General features: G+C 49.9%; 1 protein-coding gene across 1 annotated transcript; it reads left to right on the forward strand.

Moving 5' to 3' along the window:
- The first annotated feature begins 202 nt into the window (after positions 1-202).
- MAP1LC3A (microtubule associated protein 1 light chain 3 alpha) lies at positions 203-11,437 on the forward strand. The gene is made up of 4 exons (XM_026862347.1): positions 203-296; positions 2,748-2,803; positions 9,813-9,919; positions 10,400-11,437. The coding sequence occupies exons 1-4, from the start codon at positions 203-205 to the stop codon at positions 10,560-10,562; spliced, it is 420 nt and encodes a 139-aa protein (XP_026718148.1). The 3' UTR covers positions 10,563-11,437.
- The last annotated feature ends 1,600 nt before the right edge of the window (positions 11,438-13,037 follow it).

Below are 13,037 nucleotides of genomic sequence, written 5' to 3' on the forward strand. Positions count from 1 at the left end.
CCCGCAGGGTTCTCTGAGATCAGAAAGGCTGCAAAAGCCCTGGGCACATCTGACCAGGGGGACCCAGGTCCTGGGCACCTGGCACGTCTTGGAGTGGGACAGGAGAGCTGCTGCTACAGTACATCAGATTTGAGGCCAGTTGAGAGCTTTATCACTGGTGGCTCGTGCCCTTAATTCCTGCTGAGTGTGGAGTCAGCAAGACATGGAAGAAACATGCTGCAGCAGCAGCCTGGCCTCCCTCCCTCTGTCAGAGGCACCTGCAAGTCTGTACCCCTTGGGGGACAAAGGACTCAGAGGTGGGATCCTGAAACACTGACGTGTAGCTGGATAGATGATGCACCATTTTATTCTCTGTGTGGCTTCTATTTCAGTGTGATGGGCAGGGGGCACCTTTAGCTCCTCTGAGGAAGCAGAGGTGGGATGACTGCCAGCCTTGTGCTGGATTTGGTGATGCTTCCAGGCAGCAAGAAGGGGTATCAGGCATGTGGCTGCCCTTTGGCACATCCAGCCTAGACTAGTTGGATGCTCTGAGATTATCTACATTACAAGTTGTGATAACGTGCAGAGGCTTGGCAGATTGCTTCTCAAACCCTTCTCAAAATTACCTGCACTGTTGGGGTTTCCTGTGCAAACAGTGCTGTGACCTTACAGGGAAGTGCATAACAGCTAGGAAGTTCATCCACATGGCGGCCCTCTGATAGTATGGAGAGAGGTGCAGGGTAGGGTGGATACTGAAGCTGGAAAAACTAGCCAGCCATGAGGACACAGCTTTCTGTAGGCTCCGTTAATACCCAGCAAATCTGAGTTGACTGCAGTCAAGCTGCCTAAGGTATTTATGCTGGTAAGTGTTGTCCATTCGTGTTCTGGATCTCCAGCCTTTCAGATGCTCTATCCTGCTGAAGCTGGTACACGATGAACTCGTGGGAGCGGAGCTCTGCAGGAGAGGGACACATACTTCTGGCTGGCTGCTCAAGTTGGGTGCTGTGGGTTGGGTGCTTGTGTGCTGGGTCCTTCTTGTCACTGTGTCCTTCAGCATTCCTGAAGAGACGTTGCTGCACCAGTGTCACATGCAGTGCTGATTTCTGCGTAACTCCTTGCTGATTTTGACCTCAGGGGAGAATTGTCTGTATCACAAGAATAACTCTGGATGTCCTGGGGCATTGGATAGGGTGAAAAGGAAGCATGAAGAACTACATCTTCAGTCATAAAACCTCAAATACATGCCCAAATTTTCCATTAAATCCGAATAATCTTGCTGTATCTTGCTAGTCCATGGTGTCCTAGAGAAGAAAGGTCTGGCAGTTTCTAGCAGAGGGATAATTTCCTCTTGGAGGAGACAAATGGTGCTGAAAAGCTTCTGTGTTCTGGTGATTTTGTAATCTTGCAGCCTCTAAAGAAACTCCAGTTTCTTCCCAAAGTAGTGTCTAGCCAAATTCAATTTATAAGCAGTAAGGTTTTATTGAGTAGTTAGATGAGAAATGCTCAGCATTTGTGGAGAGAAAACACACTCCAACACATCACTTATCCTGCCCTACATGATCCTGGTGGGTCATGCAAAACCGGGGCTGAGTGAAGCAGATGAGGGGAGTCAGGCTTGGAGCAGGTGCTGCACTGGTGACTCTGTGTGTTGGCAGGATGATCCCATGACAGATCCAGCGATAGCCAGGTCTTGCATTTCTAGGCAGTTGCTAGTTGTTGGCCTTTACCCCCTGGCTTACTTACATGGAACTGCTTCCCCTGGGTGCTTCAGATGGGTCTTTGTGGGCTGTGAAGCGCTTCCCAGGGTAATGGTAACACAAGGAGGAGCGTAGACCTGTAGTGTCCCAGGAGCAGCACACACGGAGCTGTACCAGGCCCTGGTATGGCATCTTCCCCTCCTTTCTGCTGCTTTGAAGTGTGGAAAGTGGAGGACCCTCTGGTAAAGCAGTGAGAGGACATCTAAATTCTCCTGTAAACTCAAAGACCGTAGAGGCATTTATGTGCTGTCTGTTGTGTGTGTCAGTAAACATGAACTGTAGAGGGAAATGGGTTAGAAAGTGTGAGAAGAATTGCAGAAAATAAATCTTCTAGCACCTGGGTCATTTCCTTGCTTAAGTTTTTCATCCTGTTTCCACTATAGGTGTAGAAATACTTTCTGTCAGGCCATTAGCTGTTGTAGCTACTGTGTAGGTTTAAGACAGGTAAGGAGTTCTCCTTGGCAAGGCGTGTATTTTTCTTGGACTGAGGCACTGTGCCAGGTAGGGCTTGGAAGTGCACAACAGTCAGAAGGAAATGGCTAAAACCCAGACCCAGCTGGAGAATCCTCTCCTCTGGGGAAGCAGCCAGGAGACACAAAGAGCCCGAACTTCCAGAGCTGAGACCTTTAAGCTATGCTGCTGCCTGGCACTGATGGTCATGAGCTGCATTTGCTTAAGGTAGATTTAGAAATACAGTTTTGTCATCCTTACAGTCTCATTTAAGTAATTTGGTTTCCATGTCTGTTGCCCAGTTTTACTGGGCAGGGTAGCATGTCCCAGCCTTGTGGGATGATTGGGGTGGTAGGAAGTCATGACATCACTGAAGCTGACATCTGGCTGACCATCTCACTGCTGCAAAATGTTCAGAAAAGGCCTGATGAACAGAATTTGCATTTCTTTTGCAATGTCCCTCTTTGTCAGTTTGTGGCTTGCAGGGTTGTTGCCTCGTTTTTGCCTGAACTAGCACAGCCAGATGTTCCTAACTTTGTTTTTTTACTTCCTTCTTTCCAGCGGATCGTTGTAAAGAAGTACAGCAGATCCGAGAGCAGCATCCAAACAAAATCCCGGTAAGTTATCATTCTTGCTGTTCTGCATTAGACTTTGTTCTTGTGACCCCCTCTGTGCTCCTGGATAGCCTCCACCAGCCAGCCATAGAGGTGACCAAACTTTGCTCCCCAGAATCAACACAGGACACTCTCCAGAAGCTGCCAGTGCCTTGTGCATGCCAGCTGCTCAATAGTAGACAGCACTCTCAGCAGTGCAAAATACAGTCTTTCTCTTGAGCTTCATGCCTGCCCTAGAGGCAGGGAACTGATTTGATCTCAAATCTGCTAATCTAGTTCCAAGCAAGTGCAGCAGGAGAAAACTGAAATGGCCTTTTTTTAAAAATTATTTTATTTTAGGTTGATTGCAGTAGCTACCTGACTTTTCCTGGATAATCTGGTAGGGATTTCTCTGCATCTGCCCAGAGGAAGATGTGTGAGATGATCTTCACTGTATTGAAAGCAGAGACCCTGTTAGGATAATTCATACCACAGCCAAACAGTCACACCCATTCTGCGCTCTCCCAGTGCCTGTTGTTGACATGGAGAGGTGAGACTCCAGTCCTTCCTGCCCATGTCAGACCTAAAATGCTTTCTTGATCTTTGGCTGTGCTTTTGATATCCTAGCTGGGTATTTGCTTCTCTTCTTGAGAAGATGGAGAACTTAGAGAAATAGCATACTTGGAGCTTGCTGGAGGCAGTATTTGCAATGCCATAGCATGTGTGACCAAAAAATGGGACATGTTCCTAGTTCAGCTCACTATCAGTGTTGGATGGACATGAGCTTTGTCTTAAAATTGCATACAGTCTTGGTATTTAGCCTTCAAGGCCTAATGTCTCAAAGTGCTCTTGGCATATATTAGTCCATTGCTGCCTCGCTTTCTTTTGGTTTTAGCACAGCATCTTCTAGCAAAAAGAATTCTTTCTCTTCCTTCTCTTCCACCCTGACTGTGGTGTCCACGTGTTCTCAGCTCAGCAGAGCAGGGCTTGCCCCTTACAGCACACTGAATACCAGTATGCCATATCATCTCCACATTTATTGATCACTGCTCTTAACATGGTTTTCATGGTGTTGGGCTGGCTCTGCATTTCTCCAGAGCTTATTACAATTCTTTAAGGCTTTAGCAATACGGACAGGCTAGAAATAAGTTGTACATAAGATGTACACATGTGCATATATGAAGTGCCTGTACACAAATGCATGTTGCCTGGGAAATGAACAGAAGGAGCCAGAGCTCAGCATCCACATGCAGAAACTTACCAGCATTACAGAAAGGTGGTGGGAGAGCTTCCACGGCTGGAGTGTTCTTTGTGTTAGTCAGACACCACATGCTCAGTGCCATCAGGACCTGGCCACTGGTGTGGTTGTCCGGGGCGTTGTGTGTGTGTGGTGGTTTAGCCATGGCAGAGACCTGAGCCCTCCCACACCTGCTCCAGTGACCTCTTTGTTCAGTGCTTTATTGTCCTTGATAGTGTCCTGAGTGCCAGCGTTGTGAGAGGGTGAGGGACTCAGCTAAATGCTCAACACTTTTGCTTTCCTGGGCTGACTGGCATGACAGGGGAGGATATGTTTAGCTGCAAGTTCTGCTGGAGCAGTAAAAAGAATCATGGAGAGAGAAGGGTGTTGAAGGCCTTGGGGGTTGTCCAGCTGTGTTTGTGTCTAGTGATACCTCTAAAGGCCTGGTCCTGATGAGGCTCTGACACCAAATTTGATGCTGTCTCTTCTCTTTTACATAGCAAAGTTCCTGCCAGTCACTGTACGTAGCTTTCAGTGCTAGGGCTGTGAGCAAAGCTTTGTACTGCAACATGGAGCATGGTGTGTGGGGTGGCTGTGGGTCTGAGCAGTGCAGTGCAGGCAGATTGGCTCTAGGAAGGTCTTGGATTTCTGTGAAAGGCAGGAGCTGTGTTTGCCAAGTGACTGGCTTCCCTGGAGAGGGACTTGGAATTAGCAAAGGGGTTTGAGCCCCCAGCTCAGGGAATCAAGCAGAAGATGGCCCTTACTGCTGGCAGAAATCACAGCAAGCTGTGCTGCAGCTGCTGCCCTTTTCTTGCATCTCCAGTTTCCACTCGGAGCCCTTGGGCAAGTCCCCTTTTGCTTTGACAGAGGACCATGAGGATTTTCAGAGTGCATGGCCTGGCTTCGTGCCCAGGGAATGGCATTCCTCTCCTGTTCCCATGAGGGTACTTCCAGAGGAAGCTGAGACAGGGGCTGTGCCACATACACGTGGTTAGACTGTGGGAGAGTGGGGTGGTGTGTCTGTCTGAGCCCACCAGTAGATAACCTGGACTCTGCCTGAGGAGTGGAGTTCTCTGCACGTGTTTGAAGGGAAATCACATCCCAGGACACCCCACTGGCACATGTAATAAGGAGATAGGCAGGAGCTAGGGGCTCCTCATTGTTTCCCTATCCATCTCGTGCCAGGAGCTCCTTTGCTGTCTGCGTTCCCCAAAGCTGGCTGCACTTCCATGGTAAAAAGTGATGACCACAGGAACACACAGCTCTTCCTGAGAAGGGCATGGTTGCATTGGCAGTGGGGCACTGCTCACACTTGGCGCTGCTGGGAGGGAGCCTCCAGCTGCCCTTTGCAGGCAGGGTGGTTCCTCCTAGGGCAGTCAGAGCAAGCAGAGAGCTTCCTGCCTTCTTGCTGGGACCTCCATCCACATCCTCAGCAGATGCTTCAGAAATCATCTACTGTCTTGTTAGAGGACAGACTGAGCTTACACTCGCCCGTCGCCCTCACCTGCTGTCTCCCTAGTGCTCTCTTTCTGGAGCCCATTGAACTGGGCCCTGTTGAGGAGCCACTGCGAGCTTTAAGCCAGCTCCAGTGAGCCTTGAAGAGTCTAAAATCACTGGGGAACAGCTTGTGCTGGGCAGCAACAGGAGCAAACCACTATCGCAAGCACTGTAATGCTAAATTCAGCAAGGCCTAGTGAGTCACGGGCTGCACTGCTGCAGAGGGTGGCTTAGGGGAGTCATGCTGACTGGGAAGGCTGAGGGTGTGTTTGGGCCTTGCAGAGGTCTATGTTAGGTTATGTGATAAAAAGCTCATCTGCACGCCCACAGGGGAGCATGTAAAGGCAATGGCAGATGGGCCCAAATAATTCCCTGCCTTGGCACAACAGTGGATAGAAACCCAGATTACGAACTTGGAGGAAGGGACAACCTTCTCTGGGCTCCTGCGAGGGCTCTTCTGGGGAGCTGCAGACCCAGTGTCCAGGGCTGACATGACTCAGGATGGATCAACACCAGAGCACTGAGGGGGGATAACTGTATGTATTCCCACTAAAGGACCTCCACCCTGCTCAGATGGAGGGGGATGGAGTGAGGCTGTTGGTGTTGTCTGTGTTGATCTCTGTGGCTGGCCATCGATACAGGTATGGATGTGTTAAATATACACATCTCTGTGTCCTTGACTACTGGAAATACATTCTCAGCCTTTCTGCTTGTTGGACCGGGGGACATAGTGCAGTGGCAGCCTTACCTCTTTCAGGCTGCCAGATGTGGCCCCATTCCCTACCAAAATCCCTTTCTACCTCTTCAGACTGGCCCCAGAACAAGGGTTGAGTTTATAAATGTCTGCTGGGTTTGTGTGATGGAGTTTTTAGTAGCAGGGGAGGGGGCTACAGCAGTGGCCTCTTGTGAGAAGCTTCTCAAGAGTTCCCCTGGCTGCAAGTCAGACCCACCTCTGGCCAAGGCCGAGACAATTAGTGATGGTGGCTATGCCTCTGCAATGACGTATTTAAGAAGGGGAATCTGAGAGGGGGTTGAGACTTTGAGGATGAGTTACAAGAAGGACACCTATTCAAACACCGAGGTCCGTGGAAGGAAGGCAGAGGAAGAGGGCAAGGTTGTGCCAGAGCAGAGCAGGCAGCCTGTGTTGAGAGGGCAGAGCCACCCCCCTGCCACCCATGAGGGTCACCAGAGGAGCAGAGATTTGCCTGTGGCGGGCCCCCAGGATTCTGTGGAAAGAAGCAGCCCCCGCTGTTGTAGTTTGATGCTGGGAGGGCTGCAACACGTGGATGTGACCCACACTGGAGCATCTGAAGAAGAATGTATTGTGTGGGGAGGAGTCATGATGGAGAAGTTTGGGGAGGATTGTCTTCCGTGGGAGGGACGCCTCGTGGAGCAGGGGGAAGAATGCAGCAGAGTGCTTTCCCCCGCCCTTGCAGGAAGAAGCAGCAGACTGACTGCAGCCCCCATCCCCTGCCCCTGTGTCACCGAGGGGAGGAGGTAGAGATATTGGGAAGGAGGGAGGGACGGGGGGAGGTGTTTTTGAGATACAGTTATGCTTCTCACCGTCCCATTCTGTTAAGTGGTGGTGGAGTTAGTGTTTTGAATTAAAGTGATGTTCTTTTTTTTTTCCTTCCCCTAACAAGCCTTTCTTTTGCCTGTGACCATAATGGGTGAGCTCCCCCTCTCTATCATTGTCTCCAGTCCTGAGTCTTTTGATTCATTTTCTCCTTCCCAGCACTGTGGGGAAAGCTGTGTGGCACTCAGTTGCCCTCTGGGCTCAAACCATGGTAAAATGCTGCCCAAGCCTCTTCTGCAGTGGGACTGGGACCCCAGGCTCTGCCCTGAGCCTTTCCACCTGTGCCCAGCTCATGTTATTTCTGCAGTGAGATATGTGGTAGGTTCCCCCTGCAAGAGCAGATGTCCCATACTAAGGAACCCCCGGCTTGAGGCAGCAGCTTGGAAGAGGGTATGGGAGGGGAGGTGGCTTTGTACACAAGCCCTGTGGCCACAGGGATGTTATATTAGCATTTGATCACGCATTTCCCTCCAGAACCAGTCAAGAATGTTTTGCCCATTGGCCACCTGTTCCCATAGCTGGCTTACCCAAATAGCAGCTCATGTTCTGGAAACAGAAACTCTTGGAGCTATTCTACATGACAGACTCTCTGTCTGCTCAAGGCACAAGACAGCTGCTGCTTTAACAGCCAGGACATCCTTCTCAGCCCATTCTTGGACTAATTGAGAGGCTTTTCTTTGTGGGATGGAAGTGGCTGGTAATTAGAGACATCTGCCTCTGTTCCTGCTAGATGTAAGTGTGAAATGAGGCACAGCCCAGGTGTGCAGGGCCCTCTGCCTGTAAAGGTATTGTATATGCACAGACAGGTGCTGCGTAGCTGCCCCATTGTGCAAACCACTTAAAAATTGGAGGTCCTGCTGTTGCATCTGTGTTTCCCAGTGGCCAGAGCAGCATCCCTGTATGTGTCTGTTGTGAGTGTCCAGCCTTAAGGCTGTAAATCTCCCAATAGCCAAAATACTCATCAGTCGAAGTCAGACTCAAATTAAATACAGTAGGATGGCTCTGCTTGTCTTTGTCCTTCCTCTGCCCTCCTCCTGGAGGGAGGAAGGGACCTCAGCAGGTTGGTAAGGGACATCCTGATGCATGATTTAGTCCACTGCAGAGAATTGTTCTTTCATCAGGTCCCCATCCTGCAAAAGGAGCCTTACCTGTCTTTCCCTAGTTGTTTTCTCTGCCACTCTTAGTATCAAGAGGAGACCTGGTGATAATACATTGGTGGACTCATGGGGGTTTTCATGTGCTGCTTGGCCCTGGGGCTCCTGGATTCCCCTTGCACGAGCTTTGTCCAGGATGGGCTCTTCAGAGGGCATTTACGTGCAGAGCTCTCACCAAGGCGCCTTGCACCCCTCCCTTATCCGGGAACTGTCTTCAGCATAGCTTGGCACGTCCTGGTAGGCCTTGGGAGTGCCCTGCACTCTGGGGAACCCCTCAGACATTCCCATCTCTCTGGTGGTAGCGCAGAATCCCAACCGCAGGAGTTAGGCTGCTGCTGCTGTTAGAGGCTGGTGTGTCAACAGGTGATGAAGGGAAAGGCGGATCAGTGTGGAGGTTCGCCTGTTGCTTTTGGCTCGACAGAGCCATCTTCTGGGCGTCCTGATCTCTGCATGCTGCTCCATCTCTCCTCTGTCCAAAGGCATTTGCAGTCTCACCTGTATTTTTGAAAGAGACCTGGGAAAGTTATTTGTGGGACCTTGCCTTATAGTCAAAAATAACGTTCAGTCTCAACTCGGAGAAGATGATGAACTGATGAGTATACAAGTGTTTCTGTTGAGGAAACAACTAAGTACTGGAGAGATGTGAGAGTCAGAGTGTCACTGTAATGGGAACATATTGAGCTTTATAAATATTACCATTACCTATTTTAACTGCCTACCACCTTGAATACAAATAGTACATTTTTAAGCTGGTTTAGAATAGCAACTGTAGCTGTCAGTAGACACTCCTTAACAGAATAAACTAATTATCAGGAAAACTTAACAGAAATCATTATTTAGCTGTTTCAGAATGTAGGTGTAGTAAGAGCTTTCCCAAGGAAGACCTTGGTTGGGCTGTCCCCGTGGTGGCGCTGTGCTGAGGTGCCCTGGAAGCTCACACAGGAGAAGTGCCCGTGGGTTTCTGATCCTTTCTGGAGTCAGTGTGTTTGTGTTAACATCAGGAGTGGGACTGGCGAAATTCAAACCCCCCCTTTCCGAAGGAATGCCTTGGTGGCCTTGCAGTGATTTCTAAAAATTGCTTGTTTGGGTGTATCCACAGCTCTTTCTGAGCAAGCAGGGTGATGCTGAATGGTAGCAGTCCAGAGTTGTGGCACAGAAGGGAAGGAAAATGTCTCTTGCTGTGCACCGTGAGTTCAGTCCTTAGCTCAAGCCAGCAAAACATGTGGTTTTGGTCAGTCTGAAAGTGATGTTAAAATACTCTTCCACATCTCTTGTATGGTGGGGGAGGTAGCTAAATCAACCCACTAACACCTGCTGTTTCTCAGCAAGCCAGAGCAGTTGGTGCTTTAGTTCACTTGTCTTGGATGATCTCTGGCTCAGGCAGACAAACTCCTCAAGAGCTGTCTGCAGCCAACCTGATGGTCACTACTCATGTCCTTTGTTTTGTTCTCCTGTGAGGGTCTTACCTCAACTTTTCCACTTGTGCTAGTTTGATTTGTGTTTGACCTTGAGGCCAGTGCTTGGGGCACCGTAAACTGTGGTTAACCCTACTGTTGACCTTCTCCCCAGGTCATCATTGAACGCTATAAAGGGGAGAAACAGCTGCCAGTGCTGGACAAGACCAAGTTCCTTGTCCCAGACCACGTCAACATGAGTGAATTGGTCAAAATAATCCGGTGAGTGGGGTGGCCCCAGCTGGCGTGCTGGGAACCTGAACACAGTGTGGTGGGGTGACGATGAGGCAGAGGCAGCTGTAGAGGGTGGGGATGAAGACATGTCAACCACAGCAGCCTTGAGCTGTTGGGGGGGGGTTGAGGCGGAGGGAGGCTCTTGGCATCTGGTGAAGGACTGTGACCCTTCCCTCACAGGGGCACTCCACGAGCTGATGAGGGGGACTCCAATCCCCTTCTTTTATCCTTCAGCTCAGGTGGAAGAGGTCCCTCTGCTTTGCCCTTTCCAGCAACACTTGGAGAAAGGGGCTTTGCCGAGTCCCGACTCAGCAGGCCTTGGAACCATGTCCTGAGCATGTGGGAGGAGGTCCTGGCTGTGCAGGCCTGGCCCCATGTGAACAGCATTGCTGGGGGGAGGTAGAAATTGCTGTCACCGTGCGTACCCCAGGTGGGTTGACCCAGGTGCTCCTGCCCTTGCCTCCGCAGGCGCCGCTTGCAGCTGAATCCCACGCAGGCTTTCTTCCTGCTGGTGAACCAGCACAGCATGGTGAGTGTGTCTACCCCCATCTCGGAGATCTACGAGCAGGAGAAGGACGAGGATGGCTTCCTCTACATGGTCTATGCTTCCCAGGAGACCTTTGGCTACTGAGGCCTGCCGAGAGGTGACATGTGGAGACAGATGAACTGTGGTGCACAGGCCCCCAGCCTTGGAAGACAACAGAACCAGAGGCTCACAAGAGGGGGACTCTGCTGGCTCCCTTTGTCTCCCTCCTTCCCCTTCCCATCACCCTGTCACCAAAGAGGCTCGCAGCGTGTGTTGGACTCACACACCCTTCAACTCTGTGTAATTAGTCCCGCTCCCTCCCCACACACACACCCACGTGTGCCCATACATACAGACACCCACGCGCACACGCGGGGCCTCAGCTCCCATCCCATCCCCTTCGTGTAACCTCAGCTGCTCTCACTGTGCTGTGTACGTGTGTGTGTGTGTGTGTGCGTGTTTGTAGCCTGCTGCCAAAACAGTTCAGGCGGTGGTGGAGAGAGGACAGGACGCTGTCACCTTCACTTTCAGCACAGGGAGAGCCGCCTCTCCTCCAAGACACTAATAAAGGGCAGGAGGTCTGCAAAAGCAGCAAACAGATGCTACTATTGCTCCCGAGTTTTAATTGATTTTAATTACACCCATATCAGATTCTTGGTGCTACTGAGTAGATGTAGGCTTCTCTATAGGACTGTGGATAATGTATATTCTTTAGGTTTGTTTTATTGGGTTTTTTTTTGTTTGGTTGGTTGGTTTTTGTTTTTTAGGGATAGATTGGAATGGGGAGAGGGGGTAATCTTTCCTGTATTCTGTAGGTAAATAAATCAGGCTTCACTGCACTTTAAAGCATAGTAGATGTCAGAGTGGAATTTACTTTTAATTTATACAGGTTTGCCATATATAGTGCTGCTCCTCTGTTGACAGTTGTACCTAGATTGTCTTTGTTTCTTTTTTTTTATAAATAAAGTCATTTTCCCTTCTCTATGTCTCCCCATTGCATGCAATTTTTCAGTCTCAGTGTGGCAGAGTTCATTCAAGGAATGTACTGGTTTATATTTGCTATGTTCCTGTTTCTCATGTATTATACCAAAAAAATGTATATGATAAAATCCCACCCAGTTTAATCTATACAAAGGTATATATATATAAATATATATATATAAAATAAACATAAATTTGAGTCGTGTCTTGTAGGAATGTTTTGTTCCTATCTCATTTGTGTGTGTTAACGTCCCTATTGTCAAGTAAGAGTGGTGTGTGTTCCCCATGTTTGCTGGTGCACTGTTACCCAGGCTTTGGCGCTAGTTAGTCCAAGCTGTGACAAAAGCAGCTGGCTGGGGTTGAGGGGCCAAAGCAAAGGTGAAACCTTGGTTTAGAGGACAGAGCACGGGATAGTGATGTGGAAAACATGGTTATCCTTGCCATATCGCTAAGTCTCTTGTTCAGTGACCAAGTTTCCTCATCTGGGGAAAAAAAAAAAAACTGAGGTGGAGGGCATTTGCAAAGTCACTGCTTTCAATGGAAAATTTGAGCAGTGCAGGAAATCTCCCTGAGCATTCAGTCAGAACTCTTTTCCAACCAAAGGTAGGGGCTGATGGCCATTTAACATTTCAATGTATTTCCCTGCCCCTCAGCTAGCTCTACTTCCTTTGCACTGCCCAGCAGAGAGGGGTTTAGATACTGTTTGACTGAGTTGCTGCTGACTGTCTTATGTCCTGTGCCTGCAGGGAATCTCCTTGCCAAGGAAGGAGCTGGTGTAAGGGACAGATGCAGCAGAGTGCACACAGGTGGGTAGGTGCTGAAGACAGATGGTGGGAAGCCAACTAGAAGCACAGCACCCAGCATGAGTCCTGACAGCTGGGGCAGCAGTGGGGGTTGCCCCTTGTTAAGCACCAACCTCACAGTATTTAAACTCCAGTCCTTGAGCTAAGGCCCTCTCCCATCCACCTCCCTGTGGGATGGGCTCCTGCAGGTGATGGGGCTGTGCCTTGGGTCGGTGGCCCCTCAGCAGCATCAGCCCAGCTGAGGCCTCTCCCTGTGGGAATAGGTAAAGGAGTAGCAGATGTGCTTAAAAACGGTGAGCTGGAGCCCTGCGGGCGGGGGGGGGGACGGACACGACCATGAATGCAGTCACCTGGAGATGTGCTTCACCACGAGGGCGCTCTGCTACACGGGGCCTCAGCCAGCGGAAGGATGCTCTCCACAGGCAGAGCAATGGGAGAGGCAGAACCGCCCAGCCTGTCAGCAGATCACCATGGAATAATTTGGGGTGGAAGGGAACTTTAAAGCTCATTTAGTCCCAACACCCTGCGGTGAGCAGGGACATCTTCAACGTTTTAAAGAACAAGTCCTATAAGGAATACTGAGAGAACTGGAGTTGTTTACTCTGCACAAAAGGAGGCTGAGGGGAGGCTTTATCACTCTACAACTATGAAAAAGGAGGTTGTAGTAAGGAGGGGGTTCTCCTCTAAGAAACAAGTGGCAGGACAAGAGGAAATGGCTGCAAGTTGCTCTGTAAAATGCTCCTGTCAAGGCCACCTTGACCACCTTGTCCCCAGGCTAAGCAAGCCACGCTTCCAC

This window comes from Athene cunicularia (genome assembly GCF_003259725.1).
Source record: "Athene cunicularia isolate RWA chromosome 20 unlocalized genomic scaffold, athCun1 chr20_part1, whole genome shotgun sequence".
Lineage (NCBI taxonomy): Eukaryota > Metazoa > Chordata > Aves > Strigiformes > Strigidae > Athene > Athene cunicularia.